The sequence below is a fragment of the Eptesicus fuscus genome, chromosome 10 (assembly GCF_027574615.1).
Source record: "Eptesicus fuscus isolate TK198812 chromosome 10, DD_ASM_mEF_20220401, whole genome shotgun sequence".
NCBI classification, from domain to species: Eukaryota; Metazoa; Chordata; class Mammalia; order Chiroptera; family Vespertilionidae; genus Eptesicus; species Eptesicus fuscus.
Genome location: NC_072482.1, coordinates 20725528 through 20750037, shown reverse-complemented (window position 1 = coordinate 20750037; position 24510 = coordinate 20725528). Strand labels below are relative to the sequence as shown.

Genomic DNA, 24510 nt, shown 5'->3' with positions numbered 1-24510 from the left:
CTCTCGACCGTCCTCAGGATCCAGTGACCTTCGTGATGATTTTGTACTTTGGTCTCGGTGGGTGGAATCGGCCGGACCCTTATTTATGGCCGCCTGGGGGAGGGCTCCCACGTTATCTCATGCCTTCCTGCTGTTCAGCCGGGGCTGAGCTTTCACTTGCATTTGGATGACAGCTGACCATCTGCAGCAAACTGCCCAAGGTGGAATCGAGCAGAGGGGTGTCTCGGTGGTGCTGTTGGTTTTTATTTTTTTAGTTTGTTTTTATTGATTTTTAGAGAGAGAGGAAGGGAGAGGGTGAGAGAGAGAGAGGAAGGGAGAGGGTGAGAGAGAGAGAGAAACATCAATGGTGAAAGAGAATCATGATCGGCCGCCTCCTGCACGCCCCACACTGGGGATCGAGGCCGCAACCTGGGCATGCGCCCTGGCCGAGAATCGAACTGTGACCTGGTTCACAGGTCGGCGCTCACCCACTGAGCCATGCGGCCGGGCGGTGGTGCTGTTTTTTAAGAGTTGGGTTCACTAGCATAGGTTTCTGCATTAGGTTGGGTTTTGCTTCTTTGTGAACCTGTTAGCTGTGGAGACGGGGTAATGAGAGATTAGACGGTAGGAATCCCTGGTTCTCCTTGCAAAGCTCAGCATCTTGTTCTGAGCACCTTTTGTGTGTGTAGTCCCTGGCCAGGTGATGAGCGCAAGGTGACGAGCCCTGTGAGGAGCCTCAGCCGGTCACTGTGGGAGCGGGTGGGGTGCCTGCCCCAGACAGCACAGGCGAAAGGCCGGGGGTTCAGTGTTAGGAAAATTCTTCAGGTGTGACAGCGGAGCTGAGTCCTGAAGATGCGGCGGGCCAGCCGGGGAAGGTGGAGTGGGGAGCAGAGCCGGGGCCGCCGCACCTCTGCTCTCCGTGGGTCTTGGGGGGACTGAGAGGCTCGTCTCTCCCTCCCCAGCCTGAGCCGCCTGGGCCTGATCTTGCTGCTGCTGCAGTACTCCACCGAGTTCCTCTTCCACATGGCCCGGCTCTTCTACTTTGCCGATGAGAACAACGAGAAGCTGTAAGTGTGAGGCTGGGAGGCCAGCTTGCGCAGAGGGTCGGGGGGCACGGGAGGGGCCTGTCCTGGGTGTCAGCTGCCCCCTGCGCTGCAGGCAGCACCCTCAGGTGCTTTATTGTCCTGGAGCATCTTATTCTAGATACCTCCTCCCTCCGCCACCCTTGCACCTTCTTCCACTTGGGTCCCTTCTGGAGAGGGGGGTGAAGGCTCCCTCATGGCCCTACAGGCTGCTGCCCTTCCCCGCCTCTGCGCGCAGGTTCAACGCCTGGGCTGCTGTGTTTGGGGTCACGCGCCTCTTCATCCTCACTCTCGCCGTGCTGGCCATCGGCTTTGGACTTGCTCGCATGGAAAACCAAGCTTTTGACCCCGAAAAAGGGAACTTCAACAACTTACTTTGCAGGTGAGTTGGGCATAAGGGCACAATGATAAGTTGGGGCTCCCTGAGAGCGGCCAGGAGCCTCCTGAACTTGGCACAACTTCTCGGAGGGTCAGGAGGCAGCACACCCCTGCGTCCCCTGCGTGTTGACGTTTATGGAAATCTCTGGACATTAGGCCATCCTCACTTCCTGGCCCACAAAGACTGTCAGGGCCTCAGTCCACAGGGGAGCCCCCTCCCCTTTGTGGTGCTCAGGAGGTTTCTCACCCAGCCCCGCGGGGATCACGACAGCTACTCGGACTCTTTCCAGCCGAGTTCTCATCAGGTTGGCAATGGCTCCCGTGGCAGCCAGGAGGCCACTGTTCCCGGGAGACCCTTGGGCCTGGGAGGGTGTGTGCTTGATCTAGGGCTGCACAGCTTTTAAGTTTCATGCTAGATAAGCCACTCTGGAATTATTTCTGCTGTATCCTAATTCATTTGAATTCTTCCAGTTTATATGGAGCTGAATGAGCTGTGTTCTGTGCTGTGGGTACAGAAGGGACAGGGCATGGGTCCCACCAGGTGTGGGGACAGTGTGACTGTGTGTCTGTCGCTGCCTCTTTCCCCGCCTCCCTAGCCCTGTGCATCCATCACCACCCGAGTGTGCTAGAGCGGAGATAAGTAGGAGCCCTGTGCCCTCCGGGTGGTGGGGGCCTGCCGGGCTGAGGCAATCGATGGGCCACGGAATCGGCAGGGTTCCAGACCGCGGGAGTCCCTGCCCTGGGCTGTGGGCCCAGCCCCCTGAGCCCCGCTCTGCCCCCCTGCAGGCTCTGCGTGCTGCTGCTGGTGTGTGCTGCCCAGGCCTGGCTCATGTGGCGCTTCATCCACTCCCAGCTGCGGCACTGGCGGGAGTACTGGAACGAGCAGAGCGCCAAGCGGAGAGCCCCCGCGGCCCCCCGGCTACCAGCAAGGCTCATCAAGAGGGAATCTGGTATGTGCCAGGGCCTTGGCAGGCGAGGCGGAGGCTGTCTGGGGCGGGTAGGAAGGAGTCAGGGCCCTGGGCTCTACCCAGACCAGTCCTGCGGCCCACCCTCCGTCTGGACTCCCTCTCGGGGCCTGGGGCTCCTGGGCTCCAGCTGCGGCTGCGGCCCGGCTGGCACGTGGCTGGGTGTGGGCCAGGGACAGGCTGTGGGTGGGGCTGGCCCTGACTAGGCGCGAACCCTCTGGCAGTGGTGGGGCAGGGCGTGCTGGGTGGGGAACTCTGGCACGAAGCATGTCCTCAGGGTGGCTTCTGGGCGCCAGCCAATCTCTGCGCCTGCTCTGTGCGGCACGGCTCCTCTGTCCTCACCTGCCCTCTGCTCTGGTCATGGCCGCCAGGCTGCTGGCTCCTCTCCGTCTTCGGGAATGACTGGAGATGGCACAGTACAAGGTGGGCAGGGGAGGGATACCCACTTCTCTGTGGGCCCTGCCCCTTCAGTACCCGCCCGCCCCCTCTGGGCCTGGGGCCCGGCCAGCTCTGCACTTTCCGACAGCCTGAGGCCCGTCTGCACCAGGATGTGTTCTGACTCACTCGCCTTCTCCAGGTGTGGCCTGCTTGGCAAGGGCTCATGTGTTAGAATGGACACGTGTGCGCTGGGCGTGCCGGGAGCCAGGCCTGGCTGGGTGGGATGGGCTGGAGGCGGCAGCCAGATGTGCCTCTTGGACTTGGAGCAAGCACACGGACATGCTTTTGACAACAATGAAAAGATCTTCCTTTTCTGCCCTAATTTTTCTGCCAGAGGAGTGTCGGGCATCTGAGTAAGGCCTTGTCCCTACAGCCCCTCCGCCCCTCCCCTCGGTCCTCACCTTCCCAGGAGTGGTTGCTGATGTGGGCGGCTGCCCTGCAGGGGCCAGAAAGAAACAGACCCTGACGGTGGCGCAGTGATTCCAGCAAGGACCTGGCCCAGCCTCAGCCCAGGCACAGGCTCCCTGGCCCTGGGTGACTGTGTCAGAGACCTCCCATATAGTCAGAGACCCACCGCCTCAGACGGAGCCTTAGTAGCAAGCCCCTCGGGAGAGCAGGAGCCCGGGGCACCTGCTGGGTCCTCGCAGCTCATCGTGGGGCAGCAGCTGGGCCGGGCTGCCTGGGCCCGCCCTCCTCTCCGCCAGTCCCAGCAGAAACGCCATGTCTGTCTGTCTGTCTCTCTTTACTTCCTAGGTTACCACGAAAATGGAGTGGTGAAGGCCGAGAATGGAACCTCCCCACGGACTAAGAAACTCAAGTCTCCTTAAGGCCAAAGTGCTGAGCACAGGAATGCCCTTGGGGGCCAGCGGGGCAGCAGGACCCCGGCCTCCGTCACTGCCCCCCCTTCCTGCTCCTGACGCTCCATCAAACAGCAGGAACCTGTCTGTAAACGGGGCTATTCCTCCTCCTCTCTTCTTGGCTTTCTCTTCCTCTTCCATACACCATTCTCAATAAAAACCAAAAATCTCCCTCCCCCTCCCCGGGCCACGCCCTGGCTGCAGCTCTGCGCTCTGTTGGGTGTCCTGGACGCCCAGGTTCTCACGCTAGCTTTCTGCTGGCCACCTCTCCTCCTACACCGCTGCTGCTCTCTCTTTTTCCTTCTTTGACCGTCTTGTGCAATTTTTCTGTGTCTTGATTTTTGACCATGAGAGGGAGCGAGGTCCTAGTCCTGGCCGTCCAACCCCAGTGTCGGTCCGGGGCCTGTCGAAGGGCAGAAGCCTCGTGCGAGGAACCTCCGCCCGGCCGGCAACAGCCCCAGTGGTCCCGTGTGGACGGGCAGGAAGAGGGAGACGGCCTCTCGGATCGCAGTCTCCTAGGTGCTGACTGACTGACGAGGTGTGACTGCAGCTCTGGGCACCGTCTCGAGGCCCCGCCGTGTCGCTGCTCCTGGTGAATGCCCACGCGTTTGGCTTGGGGACCTGATGACTGGGTCCAGGAGGATGGTGTGAACTGTGTCGGGTCCCTGACGAGACAGCTTGCCCGTGGCGGGTCCTGCGTTGGAAACCAGCCTGCCTCGCTCGGCCGGGGAAGCACTGCTGCAGGACAAGGCTTCCCACTCCAGAGCCAGAGCACGTGGCCTGAGCAGCAGGTTCTTCCGGAAAGTGCCGGCGGGGTCAGCCCTGGCCTTTCTTCAGCAGCCCCGGCTGCACTGCTTTTTCAACCGTTCACCAGCATTCAAAACCAAATCCCACAGCCTTGAGACCAGCCGGGCCTGTGCTGGTCTAAACCCCAGACCCAGGCAGCCCTGTCGTCCTCTCTCTACCCACAGGCCACCAAGCCCCTGCTGGCCCCGGGCCCCGGGAGGGTCACCTGTGCCATTCTCCCCAGGCCTCTCTTGTTGTTCTTTGGCATCGGCACCGTCGTCTGCTGATGCTTGCTGAGCACACCTGCAGCGCTCTGGATGGTGTGCACCAGGACAGGCTGCTCAGGTGAGCAGCACAGCTGTGCCGAGCTTTCTGCCCTGTCCCTCGCGTAGCCTGTCCCCTCTCTCCCCAGGCATGTCCTGATGGGCCTGGGGGCTCCCACAGAAGGGTGAGGCTCCCAGAGGGCCTGCTTAAGAACTCCTGAGCTCTGCGGTGACGGGAGCCGGTCTTGGTGGTGCAGGAATGTCAGTGTCATTTGATGGGCTGGTTCCCTCTCTGGCGCCACAGTAGAAGCCAAACCTTGGGTTATCATCCAAAAGGGAGAGATGGGTTTTTTCATCGTGGCCACAACCCTTCTGTGCATCACTTGCATCAGAGATCAATTTTAATTTCCCAGAGAATGAGGGATCTGTTTCCTAACACCTGTGGGCCCTCATCGCTGTCAGATGGCTGAAAAGGAGCAGCTCCCCTTGGCTTTTGGTTACTCTTAGGAAGAGGACAGTGTTTTTGAAAATAGGCATCTCTCCCATCCTTCTCTGACCATCTCTGGGCTGCAAAGCAGAACCTGGTAAAAGGGTGGCCTGATGGCTGCTGATGGCCGGGTGTTCAGCCAGCAGCCTCCTGCACCTGCCCCAGCAGCCAGGCGCCATCAGGAGGTCCCCGGGCCACGCGTTCCTGGCAGCTGAGCCCCGTTCAGCTGTGGAGTTGGGCCTTCAGCAGATGCACGTGTGCTTGGGCTGGGGCGGTGCTGATCGCAGGCACGCCCCGCTCACAGCAGCCTCCCTGCTGCGTGGAGGTGTTCTCAGCGTGCGTGTTCCCCAAGTGCCCTGCAGGTCCCGTGCCGTGTGCAGTGCCTCCGAGGTGAGTGCACCGCCCCCCCCACCCGTGACCCGGCAGCTCCAGCTCCGTTTCCTAAGGCGCAGTGATGGGAGTCAGATCTCTGCTCTGAAAACCCGAGACAAGGCAGGCAGGCATCTCACCAGCTGGGCCTCACAAGCAATTTGAGTGGGTACGAGGGTCATTGTGGGGGGCTTTGTCACCCCACTGGTCCCTGGCACATTTCTTTTAGAGCAGAGCCCAGACTTTGGCATTTGGCTCAAACCATGTTGCCAGGGACTGAAACAACTCGGTCCCACCTCATCCCGTGAGCTCGCTGGGCTGGCTCGTCCTGATCTGGCCACTTTGGTGGTTCTTTCCGTCTTAAACACTCTCTTCTGTTCCCAGCGTACCGCACCCTCTGTGGGGGTCCTGTCAGACACCCCATGTTGGGGAGGCCAGCTCCGCACCACCCACCAGAGCAGGAGGGCACAGGCTAATCTACCTCAGCAGCCGCGGCCCCTCCACCTCTCTGAGTGGCCGCATGAGGTGGAGGCGGCCCCCAGGCAGCCGGGGGGCAGGAGCGAGAAGGGAGGCCGCGCTGGTGGGATGGAGGATCGGTGCTGCGATTCCCCTCCTTGGAGCTCAGTGGTGGGAGAGCTATTTTTACTGCCCAGGCTCTGGGAGCTGCACTATTAATAAGTTGCATGTGTCCCTGCTTCAGGTGGGGGCAGTCCTGGGGGCAGGGGCAGGCTGAGCGGGGGTGGGGGGTGGCTGCTGCTCCCTTCTAGTCTGCTCTAACCCTGAGTGTCTGGGCCACCAGAGAGAAGTGGTTGTCCAGAGAACCTTTTCCATTTGTCTGAAGTTAGAACTTACCAACATTTCAGAAACCAAAACAGTCATCTGTGCTCCAGCCTCTGCAGATGCAGCGCCTCGGACCTGGACGCCCTGAAGCCCGGGGTGCTGTTCCAAGGCGTGTGCTGCTGGGCCTTCTTGAGGGACCTTCCTCAGTTCCCTTGACCTTTTGCTAAGTGGTGAATGAGGTAGGGCAGAGCATCCCCTCCCAAGAGGCCTTTGTAATTTGAGGTGGCTGGCTGTTCGGCTAGGGGCTGGTTTGGATTTCTTTCGTGGCTTCAGCCTGCCCTGGTGGTTTCCCAGGCCTGGTGAGAGGGCAGGGAGGCCAGGGCGTGACTCCCTCCCTGCCTAAGACCTTGGCTGTGATCGGACATCCACTCCTGTTCTTCACAGGCTTCCGCTGTTTTTTGGAGAGGGTGCTGAGAGTCAGACAACTGTGTGGTCCTTCCCTCTCCTGCCCTCCCAGCTCAGCCCCATCTGTCAGGAGGCACTTTGGGCACAACTGCAGATGTGGGTCATTGTGGGACGGCTTGGAGCCTAAATAGAATCCCTCTCCCGCCTGGGTTGGCCTATGAGGAAGGCTTTGCCAACTTCTCTTTAACCCCCGTTTTTGTGAAGATTAAATTCCTCCCCAAAGGCTGAAGAGGACCTACTTGCTGCCTCGTGTTCCCACACCCCACAACCTTTCTATGGAGGCCTCAGGAAAGCGCTGGGCCCACTGGCTCCAGGTAGCCTGTCGGGCAGCCCATGTGAGTTTCGTCCTCAGCAGATTCCTGTTTCTGTAAGAAGTGCCTTACTTGCCGCGTGGTCCCGGCCTCCGCTTGCACAGTATGGCCAGGGCGCGGGCTGGCTGTCAGGAGCAGCCCAGGACACTGGCCCCGGTGCAGCCACATGTAAAAGGGATACTGATTGTGAGTTTTGCCTCCTTTGTCTCAACCTCCCTGCTTCATTGTGTTAGGGTCTGGGGTTGATTCCGTTTTGGTTTTGGTTTCTCCCTGGAGTTGGTTTTCAGGCCTGGGTGGCTGGAAGTCAGGGAAGGCCCATTGCAGGCACCTGTGCCTCCCACCTGTTCCCACCTGTTAGAGAAGCTCAGAGGGCCTGGGGCACTAAGCCCATGTATGTCTTTGGCCCCAACATGATGAGACCTGCTCTTCCAGTCTGTCTCCTGCCACCCCCCAGATTATAAAGAAAGGTACCCTTGCTACAACCTCTTCTGATACTTTTGCTTCCCATTCAACCCAAAGTGTATATGACAAAGGCGTTTACTTTGCAGTCACAAGTGTTAACTCACACATCCCCGTTGGACAATGGGTCTAGGTCGGCTGTTGCAGAACTTCCTCCAGCTCCTAATTCAGTGTTACCTTGTGTTAGCAGCTACCCACTCCCTCCCCCCAAGCCTGCCTTTCCCTTGCTCTTCCGGGTTGTGCAATAACCCTCCCAGCCAGTGGTCGGCCCACAGGCCTTGGCTGTCCCTTACAAGGCCCTGCGATTGGGAAGGGAAGGGACCCACGGGAGGGGCAGTCGTCACCCCTACAGAAGAACTGTTAGCCACTTTCCCTTTGTTGCTGTCATTCTCGTGATCCTGGGTGGGTTTCTGTGGCACTCTAGTAGAACATTGTAGCGTCATCTTAGAAGTCCATATAATTTTTGTATAATCTGTTGAAAAGGAAAAAAACTCTCCTCATGAAGGGGCATTAATAAGTCAGTGTCTGAGAATAAGATCCGGGACACCGAGGTATGACCATCACTCTGCCTGGAGCTTCGAGTTTCTTGTTCACGTGGAGATCTTCTGAGTCAGCCACGGCTGGACAGTCCTGTTCACCTGGTAGGCTCCACCTGTGCTTGGAAGTGCCACCACTTCCTTGGGTACAGATTCAAGTGTTTATGGGTGAGATTAAACCTCATTTTTCAGTTCCTCTTGTTTAATAAACATCTGAAGGATAAGCGGAGGCTGCTGGTGCCCTGGGCAACTCATAATGCAAATGTGGACAAAAAGTGTCTTTTTGTTTTTCTACTTTAGCCTGTTCATGTTATGGACCAAATTTCAGCAAGGAACTCAAGGAAATTTTGTGCCTGCCGTATTTATGCTCATGTAAAAGGTTCTAGTTTGTGTTGTTTTTTTTGTGTTTTTTTTTTGGGGGGGTGGGGCTTTTTACTTTCAGTGAACTTTTTTCAAAATCCTTTTTCCACTGTTTCTGTCTGGTTTGAAAACAAATTACAGTTTTGTATGGATTTTTAAAATGTACATTTTGAAACAAATGATCAGCAAATATTTTTGAAATAACAATAAAATTAGAATTATCAGTCTAATTGTCTCTGGTACAATTCCTTATATTGTTTTTTGATCAGGATGCTTACCTTTGCTTTTACTTGAAAAAATGATTGTGTCAATTTTAGTCTAATTTCTAATAGTTTTCACTCTATTAGCCATTTCTTGTATATCTTTTGCAATATGGTTGTTGTGCTCACATGAATTAGGGAATTGGAAGTAAGGAAGAAGAGTTATATTGAATAACGGGCATCATTTTTTTTTTTGCGTCTCTAACAGTAAGGTACGACAGTGGAAAGGAGTGGTCTCGACATGGGTTTGTGGGTAGGAAGCTTCACAGAGGAAAGTACACCGAGCTTGATGTCTGCTGTGTTATGAAGTCATTTGGCTGGGAGAAGACGGGATTAAGTAAAAGCCACCCAATATTTGTGCTGGTAATGGATACATGTCCAAGTATTTGTGATCATGTGGGCAGTGGGGATTACTGGTGTCGGGTAGATGGTCTACTGCCTGCAGCTGTTTGCTGTGTTTTCCAGACCGTCTTCAGAGAGAGCTCAAGACATGAGTGCAGTTACAGGTGGCCGTTAGCCAAGGACACGCACAGGGAATGAGGATTAAACAGGAAACCTTTACCTGAGGCGCAGGAGAGTGGTACTGGTGGAGGGCAAGCTTTGGTGCAGACTCAGGTTGCAGTCCTGCTCTGCCATGAGAAGCTAGGTGACCTCCAGCTTCTGGTGTCTTTGAACCAGGTAGAGCAGTGGTTCTCAACCTTCCTAATGCTGCGACCCTTTAATACAGTTCCTCATGTTGTGGTGACCCACAACCATAAAATTATTTTCGTTGCTACTTCATAACTGTCATTTTGCTACTGTTATGAATCGTAATGTAAATATCTGATATGCAGGATGTCTTAGGCGACCCCTGTGAAAGGGTCGTTCGACCCCCAAAGGGGTTGCGACCCACAGGTTGAGAACCGCTGAGGTAGAGGAAGGAGTTCAGAGTCTGAGACCGCAGATCTGACAGTAGAGCGGTGAAGGCTTTCCGGAAAGGGAGGAGGGGGAAGCAAGGCAGTGGAGTGGAAATGCAGGTTAACCTTTCTGAGCTGTTTGCTCACCTGTGCTCTACAGTTTTGGGGTTGGTTGGTTTGCTTGTTTTTGTAGGGAGTGGGAGTGGTAAGATTAAGGGACAGTGAATTCTAAGTCCATGGTACAAATAAAGTATTCAATAAATTAATCTTTTTTAATGAACATACGTGCCAGCAGGATAGTCAGGAGTCACTCACCCAAGTGACCCTCGATTCTCGAAACGTTTAGAAACGTCTTGTTTACCAGCTAGTCCCAGATACCCTCCAAACCTATAGATGAATTTGACACAATCGTGTACACCCTTAATTAGATGGTATTTTCAAGGCCCTCTGGTGGTATAAAGTATAGGCCTAGGGCCTGAGCAGTGGTAACTCACAAGCCAATATTCATACCAAGGCAGATTTTACTAGCCCTAAATCTGTAAGCCACCCACCATCTCACCAAAACATGTGGTATATTTCCCTGTAATCCTGGGGCAAGCAGGCAGGTGGGGAGCAGGCATTGGCTGAGCAGCAATACCAGTGCTGTGTGCTTATTTCCAAAGCCCCAAATGATGCTTCTAGCAAATTCTATCTTTTCTTCTGCTCTTACTCATTATACACCTGTATTAGTCAAGGTTCCCTAGAGAAACAGAAACAATGGGATCTATAGAGAGAAAATAAGATTTATTATAGGGAATGGTTCACGTAATTACGGAGTTTGACTAGTCGGCCAATGAGGAGACCATGAGAGCCGACGGTGTGGTTCCAGTCTGAAGGCCAGCAGGCTCGAGACCCGGGAAGAGCTAATGTTTGAGTCAGAAGACAGGAGAACGCTGATGTTGCAGTTTGAAGGCATGCAGGGGGAATTCACTCTTACTTGGGGAAGGTCAGCTTTTTTGTTCTATTTAGGCCTTTAATGAGTTGGAAGAGGCCCACCCACACTGGGAGGGCAGCCTGCTTTACTCAGTCCACCAACTCAAATGTTCATCCCACTCAGAAACACCCTCACAGACACCCAGGAATAACATTTAACCAAATATCTAGGTTCCCCAGTCAGCACAACACATAAAGTTAACCATCACAACACCCCCATCTCTGCCTCCCTCAATAAGGCACCCATCTTAGTTCTTAACAAGATGCAATCTAACGTAGACTTCAGAAGAAGTGAAATATAAGAAACAAAAGAGAAAGGAATATACTTTCAAGGGCTTGATATACTTTCAAGCCTCTACAAAGAGTACAAGGTATATTTCAAAGTGTAGGTCCAACCTCAAAACACTATTGCATCCTCTCCTCAGCCAGGTCAGTTTGAGAAAGCCCGGACAAAGTTGTAGTAGTTGATCTTGTCTTCTCCGTGAGAGCACATCCTGATTAACTGCAGGGGAGACAGAGAGCAGGTGGGACAGACGTGAGGGCTGCCTGCTTGACTGCAGGGCCCTATCAACACTGATCCCACCTTTGCAAGCCAGTGCAGTTTTGATACCCTCAGTTGGTTCTGAAGTGATCCTGTGAACCCAGTACACAGGTTGGATAGTACCCCCCGCCCCCACGCACAGTTAATAAAATCAAACCTCAGATGGAGTAAATGGCCTGGCCAAGATTTCAGAACAGTATTTGCATTTTTAAGGGCACTATCACTTTCAATTATTTTTTAAAAAGCAATTTTTATTGTTCTTATATTCAAAGACAAGACTTTGTCCACCCAGTCTGTGCAGAGTAAGACTCAAAATAATGAGTTGCTGTTATTGCAGTCTAATAGAAAAACCTAGTTATGCTACTGCCCAAACCATGTCCCCTGAAACTCAGCTGTGAGTGGCAGTAGACTGACTTGCTGTGGCTGCCTTCATAAGACACGTGCAAATCCACCCCACCCACCTTCCCTGTCCCACTCCCACTGACTACAATTCCTCTCTCTCATGTCAGCTCACACATACACATGACTTAAAATCTGGGGATGCTGTCAATCTGAGCTTTGGGAAGCTAAATGGGCATTGGCCCATGTGAACAAATACCCTTCTTCCTGTCTCCCCCACTCCTAGCTAATGTCCCTGCCTACAAAATATCCTCGTCTCCAACCTAGTCACTTTAGCCCTAAGCAAAAGCCCTCCCCAAATGAATTTTACCTCTGAACATTCCTTTTTGCTAAAAGATCTTTAAGGTCTACAGCAGTGATCGACAAACTGCGGCTCGCGAGCCACATGCGGCTCGCAAGCCACGGTTTGCTGCTCTGTTGACTGATGAGTTTGCCGACCACTGGCTACAGCATCTCAATCTTCTTAATCAATGAGAATGTCTCAATGATAATAAGTCATAGTCATTGGCAAGGTGGGAAAAATTCTGTCTGACTTCTAGGGGAACCCTGGCAAAAGGGGTCTATAATGAGGAAAGGGCATGAAACGCTCTCTTCAACTCATGAAAATTCTAGGAGAATGTCCATGTCGGCATGGGGCCCATACTAACAGGCCACTGTCCCTGGGCAGCCATCACGCCTTCTTCCATGCTAGTCCTCCAGATGGGCTAACGTACTTACCACTGTGAAGGATGTCACAGGCTGCCCACCAACCCACTCAGTCCAGTGTCTGTGAGTTGCCCTGGGTGGCCGCCCCTCCAGGACCACCTCTGCTGCCCTCCTTCAGCCCCGACATGTCTTATTAGCCTCTCTGTGCTGCCTCGCCCCACACCACTTAAAGATGCCTTGCAACAGCAATGAGAACAGAAAGCCAATGAATCGAGGGAAAACCATAATCAGGACTGAAGGAGACCTGACTTGAACATCCTAGATCTTCCCCAGTTGAAATGAAATACATAGGCAATTGTCTTTAGGAGAGAATGAACGGTGCACGGCCTTGCAATTACCTGGGAAAAGAACTCATACTGACCTCCTTAGTCAAGGAATCGTCAACTGGGACGTTAAGAGTGCTACAGATTTTAAAGAACACCTCTTTGTCCACATATCCTGTTGCTTCCTTGTCATAAACTTGGAATGCCTCTCGAATGTTGTCTCTACAGGGATGATCTTTCACTTGCTTCTGGATTCTGTCTATTAATGCCTCAAGTTCCTGCATGCTTGGATCCACTCCCGTTGGTTTTCTGTGGAGGAAGGAAGGAAATGATGGGCTATGGCATTTACTCTTGGCTACTCTTATCTTAGTGACCAAAGTTCTCACTTGGTGCAGTCCGGGAAGCTTCTAATGACAAAGAGCTTTGACACAGAGCTGACCAATCACTGAACACTGGCCCGCAGTGGCTGGCTGGTGGGTGACCTCTGCCTCAGGACAGCCTACCAGGGGCAGTGTCTGCACTGAAGCTCAGCCTCCCTGGCTGCCGCTGTCAGAGCCAAATCTAACACCACTACCATCCTAAGTGCCTTGTTTGTGGGAGTCGCATGATCTACTTCATCCACATGACATCATCTAAAAATAAAGGTCTGAGTTTTAAAAATATTTCTCTATTACTATGCAGTCTGGGGTCTCTTGTACTTGAACACTCTCTCTCCAATTCACTCTTGAGTTTTGTGCAAGGTTATCTATGAAAGTTAAGAGACTGCTCTATGTGATGGATTGAGAAGTTCAGGATTAGCATTTCCTGAAATGAAGAGAGATCAGTAGCCCAGAACGTTAGGAAAAAGGTCTATCCTTTCAAATCACAGCCAGGATAAGCAAGAGCCAGATTTTTATTTCCTTTGAACATGATGGTACAGTTATAAAATTAGCAGAAGGAAGCAAATAATAAAATCAAAGCAGAAATAAATGAAATAGAGACTAGAAAAATGATAGTAAAGAGCAATAAAACTAAGAGGTCTTATCTTTTATTTTTTTTGAAGATAACCAAAACTGACATACTTTTAGCTACACTAATTAAGAAAAAAGAGAAAAGACTCAAAAATGAAAGAGGGAACATTATAACTGATAGCCACGTAAATACAAAGGATCTTAAGAGACTACTATGAACAATCATACATCAACAAATGGATAACCTGAAAGAAATGGCTAAATTTCTAGAAATAAACCAAACAAAAAATTCCTAGAAACATACAACTTACAAGATTGAATCATCAAGAAATAGGAAATCTGAATAAACCATAACCCCGTAGGAGATTGGATCAGTAACCAAAAATCTCCCAAAAAAGAAAAATCCAGGACCAGATGGTTTCACTGGTGAATTCTACCAACATTTTAAGAAGAATTAATAGCAATCCTTCTCAAACTCTTCCAAAAAAAGTGAAGTGGAGGGAACACTCTTAAATTCACAATACAAGGCCAGTATTACCCCGATACTAAAGATAGACAAAGATGCTACAAGAACAGAAAATTCAGGCCAGTATCCCTGGTGAACACAGATGTAAATATCCTCAATAAAATACTAGCAAACCGAATTCAACAATACACTATGATGAGTAGGATTTATCCTTTGTATCAAGGATGGTTCAACATACTCAAATCAATAAATGTAATATATCACATTAATAGAATATAGGGTAAAAAGCATAATTATCTCAATAGATACATAAAAAGCACTTGACAAAACCTATCTTTTCATGATAAAATCTCTCAACAAATTAGGTATAGAAGGAATACAGCTAAACCTTTTAAAGGCCATATATGACAAGCCCATAGCTAACATCATACCTCATAGTGAAAAAGACAAGGATGCCCACTGTCACCACCTCTATTCAACACAGACCTATCCAGAGCAATTAAGCCAAAAAAAAAAAAAAGAAATAAAAGATATCCAAATAGGAAAGGAAAAAGTAAAACTATCTGTTTGCAGATGACATGATCTTATATGTAGAAAACCTAAAGACACCCCTAAAAAAAACTTTTAGAACTAGTCAACATATTCAGTAAAATTCCAGGATACAAAAATCAATGTACATAAATCAGTAAACTATTTGAAAGAGAAATTATTAAGAAAATAATCCCATTCACAATAGCTTCTAGAACAATAAAATACTTAGGAATACATTTAACCAAGGAGGTGAAAGACCTGTGCACCGAAAATGATAAGACAATAATGAAAGAAATTGAAGAAGACTGTGTTCCTGGGTTGGCATAATTAATATTATTAAAATATCCATAATACCCAAAGTAATCTATAAATTTAATACAATCCCCATCAAAATTCCAATGGCATTTTTTCGCAGAAATTTAAAAAACACTAAAATTCATACGGAACCATAAAAGACTCCAACTTGACAAAGTGATGTTGAAAAAGAACAACAAAGCTGGGGATATCACAGTGCCTGGCTTCAAACTATATTATAAGTTACAATAATCAAAACAGTATGGTACTGGCATAAAAACAGACATATAAACCAATGGAACAGAACAGAGAGCCCCCAAATAAACCCATGCATATATGGTAAACAAATCTTTGACAAGGCAACCAAGAATACACAATGGATAAAGAATAGTCTCTTCAATGAATGGTGCTGGAAAACTGGCTATCTTCGTAATGAAATATATGGAATATATATATATTCCAGTATCCCTGGAATATATGCACACACACACATATATATAATGGAATATGTGGAATGTAATGGAATATTATTTGCTATAAAAATCCTACCATTTGAGACATGAATGAACCTAAAGGACATATACTTAGTTAAATAGCCCAAATAGAGAAAGACAAATACTATATGATCTCATTTATGTGTAGAATCTTTTAAAAGTCAAACTTATAGAAACCGAGAGTAGAAATATGGTTGCCAGGGGCTGGGGGAAGGGAAATAAGGGGGTATGTTGGCCAAAGGGTACAAACTCAGTTATGAGATGCAAAGTTCTGGGGAATCTAATGTATAGCATGGTACTTAAATTAATAATACTGTGCTGTATACTTGAAATTTACTGAGAATAGATCTTAAACATTATACCACTTGTGTGAAATAATAAGTGGTAACTATATGATATGATGGATGGGTTAATTAACTTGATTGTGGTAATCATTTCACAATGTATGTGTAGACTCTTGTGTACTTTAAATATATGCAATTTTATTTGTCAATTATACCTCAATAAAATTGATGGGTGGGGGCTACCGTGATGGGTTTGGAGTCAAATTCTAGGATGACAGGTTTGGTAACTGTGTGAAATGGACGAAGGTAGAGAATGGAGGTGGGAAAGTGGTTAGGAGACATTGTGGAAGCCTAGGTAAGCAATGATGGGAGTATGGCAGATGCTGGGGGTTACCTGTCCCATATGCATCCTCTCCTTCTTCCTAACAGAGCCCTTCTTTTGTTTGAGCAGCAATTAGAAGTGGCCATGTGACACAGCCCAGACAATGAGCTGCAAGCAGAAGTTGCTAGGTGGGGCTTCTAGATAAGCCCTTTAAAAACAGGAAAGACATGTTGAGAATGGCTGTTTGGTCTTTTCCCCTTTGTTCTTCCTCTTCCTCCTGACTAGAATACAGATGCAGTGCTGGAAATGGAACATTCGCTTTGTGGCCACAGAATTAAAGAGCATGTGGACAAAAGCTACTTGCTCAGGATGTCAGAGAAGAGAGATAGAAAAAGTCAGGTCTCTGTCATAGAACCACCATGCCAGCTTCGGACTGCTCACTCCAGACATTGTGTTCCATGAGAAACATATAACTCCACTGGCTTAAGCTAATTTCTAGTCTGCTTCTGTTGTTATGGCTGTTGTTATTATGTGCAGACTGATTAAATTAGGAAATGGTGGTAAGAATGAAAAGGAGAAGTCAGAGACAAGAGATATCTATATATATAAAAGCCCAGCGACCAGAAGGGCGGAATGACCAAAACTACCAGAACGACCAGTGGCTATGACCCGCACTGCGGCAGCCAACCAGCCTGATCCAGGCCCTGATTGCCCACGCCCCCCAGGGCCACCGGCCCCTGATCAGCTCCCAACAACTCGATCAGGGGTGGGGCTAGTTGGCCAACTGCCCACAGCCCCTACCCTATGCCAGCCCAGCCCGATGGACCCCCATCAGGGCGGGCCGGCCAGCCCCCACCCATGCACAAATTCGTGCACCAGGCCACTAATTGTAGAATAAAATGAAAAGAAATTAGCAGCTAATTGAATATGGTATCTCTAAGGTCTTACATTAAGGGCAGTGGAACTCTGCTATGATTGAGAGAAAGAGGGGAATGAGCATTAATTGTTTGCCTCCTGTGTGCCAGACACTATGCTGGTCCTTTACATATGTTAAGGAGAATAGAATTGAAACCCCCACCCTTCACAACTCATTGTTATCACAACTTTATGCAACAGGTAAACAAAAAGAAGAGAGAAGAAGGAAGATCAGGTGTACTAGAAAGATGAAAACAAAGTTGTACCAACTAGAAGATGCTGGTGATTCAGCTGGATGAAGGCACACCCAATAGGCAGACAGGAATCTAGGAATGGAATCAGGAGAGAATGGTCTGGATGGAAAGCAATAGATACCCTGCAATGAGATAAGAATTTAGAGAAAGCAAACTACAGGACCATAAACAGGATCTTGAGAAACACCAACCCAGTAGACAGAAGTAGGAAAAAAGATACAAAGAATAGGTTTCCAGAGAAGTAGGAAAAATAATAGAAGTTCTGATTTATTAGAACTCAAGAGAGGATTTTTAAAAAGGAAGTGGTAAAGAGTAACATAAATGTAGATGAAAAAGGCTAAACAATAGACCAGAGAGTTGGCAAACCACAGTCCCCAGGTCCAAGCCAGCCTGCTGCCTGTTTTCTGAAATAAAGTTTAATTATAATACAGCCATACCCATTCATTTATATTTGTCTAGGCTGCTTTCACCCTAGAAGAGCAGAGTTGAATAGTTACAACAGAGCTGGTATGGTCCACAAAACTTAAATTATGTACTACCTGCTTCTTTACAAAAGTTTGCCAACTCCTGTCCTAGATTATGAGCTATCTTCTATATTTGCCTAAGCATTTATTAAGGTCTGGCAAATGGTGCAAGCTCAAATAGCTGTTGAATTAAGAGATGATTATATGTGGAAACAGTAATGTTCAAGAAAAAAATTTATGAAGAGTTCTAAGGAGCAGTCAGAAAGGAGGTGGTTACAAACTTAAAATAGAAGAATTAAATTTGGAGAAGTGGGGGTTACTTACCTTTGACAACAAGCTTAAAAGAAAATGAGTGATCATACAAAAAAAATTCTAATCTAAAGTGTGGAAAATTGAAGTAGCTCACTTTGGATCATTTGTTCTCATATTGAGACCAACTGCAAAGTGAATGTGAAATGAGAATATTTGGGAATGTCTATATGGGAAAGATGGCTGGAAGTGAAAAAGTGGGTATTGAAAGAATCCTTGAGCAGGGGTGGGAAGGTTTCTTGAAGCTGAAGAGCACACATGGGCATGCTAACAGAACAAGAATAATATATATGAACATGTGTCTTTTCATGCTATTCATACATGTAGATTCCCCATAGATGGGTTATCTGCAAATCTGAGTTTAGTATATTGCAATGAGGACCCAAAACCCAAAAAGAACTTCAGATGAAGACAATAATTACCTATGCAGTATTTTTTGTTTTGTTAATTCTCACCTGGGGATATTTTTTCCATTGAGTTTTAGAGAGAGTGCAAGGGAGGGGGAGAGACACAGAGAGAGAAACATCCATGTGAGAGAGACACATGGATTGGTTGCCTCTCACAGGTGTCCCGACTGGGGCGGGGATAGAGCCAGCAATAGGTAAGTGCCCTTGAATAGAATTGAAACCCCCACCCTTCAGTCCATGGACCATGCTCTAACCATTGAGTAAACCAGCTAGGACACCTATGCACTATTTTAATTTTCTGGCTCAGAAAGAGAAAATGGCTAACTCCCAGTTTCACCATCCTGTAATTGACACTTGATATAAAAAGACTTAGGCCTGGCAAGTACTGGGGATCCCTTTTCATTACTCTTAGCAATGATTAGTCAAATAAAGGATTTGTGTTTCCTTCCAGCTAGTGGATGGATTCTTTACCAGATGAGAGGAGTTAGAAGCCAAAGACAGAATGGCTAGAAGGCATGGAAGGCCTGACACCTGGATTCCAAGCATTTTTCTATCTGAGTCATCACAGGAGCGGGGGAGGAGAGAAGGTGAGATCAGAATAAGGATAGCAACAGACCTAACCCAGAACTTGAGTTTTCTTTATCTGTATTGGTATCTCATTTTAAGTGCCTCAGCACCATCTTTTTATCATTACTAACCCAGAGAAAAAAATAAAAAAAGATCCTACTGGTAGTACGCCAAAGGAGGAACTTACCAGTGTTGCTGGTACTTGCATAGACATGAAAACATTACAGAAAAGAATTCTGAGAAGTAGTTGAATTAAATGTACAACCATGAACCTCAACTCTGCCCTTAATGCTGCCACCACCCAACCATGCTTCCCCAGTCCACTCAACTCCCACTTTCCCGGGAGCTGCCATATTTCATCAGTCCTGAGACATTTTTTTCCCACATTTTTACATCTCTGAATTTAGCATGTGGTTTTTAACTGATGGTGAATTACAATTATAACTGTTTTTTTCTTTCTTAGTATAGATAAAATAATGTGATATATTTACTTTTTCTATTTATTTAGTCAATAGATGAGAGCATTTTATAACCTTCCTCTCTCCTTAAACCTCCAACATCTCCCCAACCTCATTCTTCTTACTCTATAACTACATTGAGAACACAACCAGCAAAACCCCTCAACCATATCCACCCACCTACCAGCATCTGTACCCATATACTCCGCCTTCCTGTTACCGCAGATCAAGGTTTCAAAGAGCAATCCCAGGAAATCTGGAGGTTCCTGAGACCCTTTGGGGGAGGGGAGGTCTGTGGGGTCAAAACTATTTTCATAATAATACTAAAACATTATTTGCTTTTTACGCATTTTCTCAAAAATGCACAGTGGAGCCCTGACCGGTTTGGCTCAGTGGATAGAGTGTCGGCCTACGGACTGAAGGGTCCCAAGTTCGATTCCGGTCAAGGGCATGTACCTTGGTTCCGGGAACATCCCCAATAAGTGCAGGAGGCAGCTGATCGATGTTTCTCTCTCATCGATGTTTCTAACTCTCTATCCCTCTCCCTTCCTCTCTGTAAAAAATCAATAAAATACATTTTAAAAAATGCACAGTGGAATTTTCCAAAGGTTACGTGATCAATGACATCGCAGTAGGCTCATCACAGAAGCAGATGAAAATAGAGCTGTCTTCTATTAATAAAATCAGATATTAAAGAGACTTACAAAATAATTTATAAAACAGTGCTACTCTTTTCACTGAATTTTTTTGTTTGGGAAAATATAGTCATTTTTCAGAAAACCATGTTATTTATATTAAAATAAAATGAGTTTATTGTTTTTAAAACATTAATAAATATTTTAAATGTCAGATATAATTTCTAACATGGTATATTTAATAGATATAAACCACATAAGCAAAAACCCTTTAGGTTCTGAATAATTTTTAAGAGTATAACGGTGTCCTGAGACCAAAAAGTTTGAGAACTACTGCCAGAGATAGTTAGTGCTTCTCTTTAAAACCAGTTCCTCCACCTGTGTACTGAGCCCCACCCTCTCTCACATACTCCATAAATCCCCTCTCTCTCACACACAGTTGTCTATGTTTTTCCCTCTCCACAGAATCATTCCCATTCACATACAAACATGCTATTTTAAAAACAGAACTCTTAACTCCTCTTCCACCAGCTACTACAGCATTTCTTTTGTCCTTTGCATCAAGCTTCCTCAAAATATTTGTCTATCCTTCCATTCTCAAATTCCTCTCTTCCCCCTTCCCTCTTAAATCCATTCCCATCAGGTTTTCCCACCCTCCCATTCAACTGAAACTTTTTATGAAAGTCCTGGATGTCCCCTACATTTACTACATTTCTCAATGGACAAAATGAATTATTCTTTCTTCATATACAGGTGAGTTTCACTTTGCACAGTTCCAACGTGCACAAATTTCAGTTACCACTGTTTAAGTAGCCCAGTCTCTCAACAACATGGTTCACATTTCAGTCACCAAGGTTTATTAGCTGTGAGTAACTGCAACAAGTGCAAACTCACTGTCAGGTTGTCAGCCTACTAAATCGCTACAGAAATAACAGGTGCACGTCACGATCAGTGGCCATCACATCACTTCTTTCAGAGTCTGTTGGTGATTGGTCGCTGGGCACCTGTTTTTCAGTTCACACTTCGCAATTGTGCAGCTAAGTTGCCTCCTTGTCTCTCAGTGATAAACCCACATGACATTTTACAAAACAGAATTGACCAACAAAGACGAAAATGCAGCAATGAAATAAAACATGATAATGCTAGAAGTATTATGTACTTAAATTATTATCTATAATAATAAAAGCATAATATGCAAATCAACTGAACAGCAGAACGACCATTGGACAACCTTCCGGATGACCACGCTATGACACACACTGGCACCAGGCCAGCCAAGGTGGGTGCAATGTGATTGGTCAGGGGGCCCCGCCATTGCCCCACAGAGAGAGTCCCAGGCCATCCAGCTGGCGGCTCTGTGGCGGATGGGCAGGGCTGGCCAGCAATCGCCCCACAGAGGGAGGGAGACCCAGGCCAGCAAAGTGATTGCACCCCATGCCTGTCGCCTGCAGAGGGAGGGAGTGCCACACAGATGGCAAGCAGTGGCAGCAGTGGGGGTGGGGGCAGCTGCTGGCAGCTGGGGCAAGGAAAGCCCCAATAGGCCCTGATCGCCAGCCAGGCCTAGGGACCCTACCCGAGGGGTCCCAGATTGCTCGAGGGTGCAGGCCGAACTGAGGGACACCCCCTCTGAGGCATGAATTTCATGCACCGGGCCTCTAGTCTATAATAATAAAAGCATAATATGCTAATTAGACCAGATAGCCAGATGATCTTCTGGACAAAGCCGGGGCTGCGAGGGCCGAGGCAAGCCACCGCAGCTGCAAGGGCCAAGTCCCTTGCACAAATTTCATGCATTGGGCCTCTAGTCTGTATATATAAAAGCCTAAGCTACCGGATGACCAGCTGGTAGCTATGATGCGCACTGACCACCAGGGGGCAGACGCTCAATGCAGGAGCTGCGCCCTGGCCGTCAATGTGCTCCCACAGCAGAAGTGCTGCTCAGCTGACAGATGGGCGCCAGACACAGGGCCGACAGCTGGTGAGCGCAGCTGCTGCATGAGCCTCTCCCACGGACACTCCCCCTGTGCACCTGAGGCAGCTGTGGCAGGCACAGTGGGGCCAGGATAAGCGTGAGCAGCACAGGGCCCAGCCCGGGCTTGGGCCCCTCTCTGGCCTCCTGCTGCTTCGCACACTACTTCGTGCTGTGCGGGATTGACACAGACAGTGGGCTGTAACCGGAAAAGGTGGCGGGTAAGGCTGGGCTATGGCGGCATGGAGGTCCACTGATCCCCGCAGGCCAGGCCGAGGGACCCCACCGGTGCACAAATCTGTGCATTAGGCCTCTAGTGAAGTATAATGGAGTTATAGAGGAAACAGCTCACTGGGGCTGCTAACACTGCCTCCGTTCAAGTGACTCTTGCTGTGCAGCCCGAGGAACTCAGTGAAGGCCAACTTATTGACATAAGCAAGGAAAGTAATTGCAATGGAAAGGATGGACATATCCCAGATACTAGCAAAAAGCTTCACATTAAAATAACTTTCGGAGATATTTCACTGTCAGTAAAGAAACTCTAGGAGATACTTCACAACATCGAAAGCAAAGATAATAAAATGGTGGAAGCTGATCCAAACTTCAAAAGCAATGTGACAATTTGCCAAAGCATAGCAAAGATGTTCGCACTGTATCATAATAAGTTATACGATGAGAAAAAGGCAGCACTGTTCAAACTACTCTTGATAAGTTTTTTTACAAAGAAATGGAACACTTTAATTCTCAATGTTGCCAATGTTTTTTAGATTATAATGTACTAAATAAAAAGTAGTTTTACTATTTTTTTATTTCCCTATATTTATAACCATCAGATTTTTCGTGTTTATACAATAATTTTTAAAGGTCACAGGACAATAGTAAATTTCCCACTGCTTATTAAGATTGTTTGCACAGTCGTTTTTATAGTCCCACACTGCTGTGCAAAGGGAAGACTATACTTTCCTTATTTGGTTTCCAGAATACCACACCCACTTGGTTTCTTCCTGCCTCACCAATTGTCCTACTCAGTTTCCTCTTCTCAGCTCTGAGTGTTGGAGGACCTCAGGGATCAGTCCTTGAAACTCTTCTTTTCTTTATCTGCTCTGACTCCCTTAGAGAGATTTCGCTAAGTCCTGTGGCTTAAAATATTATCTGTAGGCCAACACTTCCACATTTACATCTCGTCTAGAACTCTTGCCTGAACTCCTGATTTATACATCCCGCAGCCTATTTGATACCTTTATTTGGATAGCTAATAACTATCATAAACCTAGTATATCCAAAACTGAAATCCTCCCCTCCCAAAAAACCCTCTTCTACCCCAAATGAACATCTTCCCCATCTCAGATGATGGCAACTCCTTCCTTCCTGTTGTTCAGGTCCAAAACTTTGCAGTCATCTTAACTACTCTCTCTCTGATATCCCCTATGTAATCTACCTTCAAAATACATCCAAAATCAGACCATTTCTCCCGCCTTCACTGATACAACTCTGGTCCACGCACTATCGTCACTTGCCTGGATAAGGGCAACATTCTCCTAACTGATGTCGCTCCTAACCTGTTCAGAACACAATAGCTCTTTAAGAATGTGTCAAATCTTGCCACTTCTTCTATTCAGAACCCCACAATGGTTCTCCATTTCACTCAGAGAAAAGCCAGCATCTTTCCAAAGACCTAGTAGGTCCTACATGATCTAGCCCCTTGTTTATTTTCTAACTCCACCTTCAACTCCTCTCCTCTCACACGTTTCATTCCAGCCACTTCCACTGGCCTTCTTGCCAGTGTTTCTTGCATAGTCTAGGCATGCTGCTACCAAGGGCCTTAGCAGTCACCATTCCCTCTTCCCGGAACGCTCTTCCTCCAGATATCCACATGGCTAACTCCTTTATCTTCAAGTGACCTTCCCAAGGTGTCACCTTCCCCGATCCATTGCAATCCAACCCCCCTCCAGAAACACTTATCACCCTAATTTTGCCCCACTTTTCCATAGCACACATCACTTAATATACTGTATAATTTACTTGTGCTGTTTATTGACTATCTCCCACTGCTTAGAATGCCAACTCCATGAAGGAACAACTTCTTTTCTGGTTACTATGATAAAAAATCCCAGGGGCCTAGTGATAGTATTCGACCCATATGAGGCATTCAATAGTTATTTTCTAAATAGATGAAGTTGGAAATGTTCTAAGTTACTACTTATTATTTTGGACCCAGAAAACCTGTGTGTGACTAATAACTCCTACATGGTGAGGGAAATCTGAAAATCTAAAATGGGATTACCCATTCAATTTATCAAGAACTATTTCCTCAATATCTCACATGTGCCAGAGCCAAAATGCACCCTAGATAATCAAACATACTTTTCCAACTCTGGTGCAGGAGCTTCTCGCTTTTGAATGTGGTTCTGAATCGACAAGAGTGCCTCTGGTGAATACTGGGCAGCGTTGCTTTCCATATATTTCAAGACATAGTCGTCTGTATCCAGGATGATGAACCGGTGGCCAAACACTGGGGAGAAGGCAGAGATATACTTCCCTTGGTTATGCTTTTATCATACAATCAGGAGTAAAATAATACTGATCCTCCAATGACAAATTCACAGACATGCACATGCATGCATAGTGAACTTACAAAGC

General features: G+C 47.8%; 2 protein-coding genes across 3 annotated transcripts in view; one reads left to right on the top strand and one right to left on the bottom strand.

Moving 5' to 3' along the window:
* The window catches only part of TRAM2 (translocation associated membrane protein 2), a 76869-nt gene extending 71440 nt beyond the window's left edge, over positions 1–5429 (top strand). The window contains exons 8-11 of the mRNA XM_008157502.3: positions 942–1046; positions 1300–1443; positions 2226–2389; positions 3596–5429. Of these exons, the coding sequence (XP_008155724.1) occupies positions 942–1046; positions 1300–1443; positions 2226–2389; positions 3596–3669 (487 nt within the window). The 3' untranslated portion in view covers positions 3670–5429. The remainder of the gene's footprint in view (positions 1–941; positions 1047–1299; positions 1444–2225; positions 2390–3595) is intronic.
* A 5006-nt stretch (positions 5430–10435) lies between these two features.
* The window catches only part of EFHC1 (EF-hand domain containing 1), a 66092-nt gene continuing 52017 nt past the window's right edge, over positions 10436–24510 (bottom strand). The window contains exons 9-12 of one of the 2 annotated variants that reach the window (XM_028133918.2): positions 24235–24382; positions 12650–12860; positions 11040–11145; positions 10436–10573 (exon numbers count right to left, since the gene is read on the bottom strand). In XM_028133918.2, coding sequence (XP_027989719.1) covers positions 11074–11145; positions 12650–12860; positions 24235–24382 — 431 coding nt within the window. In that variant the 3' untranslated portion in view covers positions 10436–10573; positions 11040–11073. Of the gene's footprint in view, positions 11146–12649; positions 12861–24234; positions 24383–24510 lie in introns of both variants that reach the window. The other variant, XM_028133916.2, reaches the window with a different exon arrangement.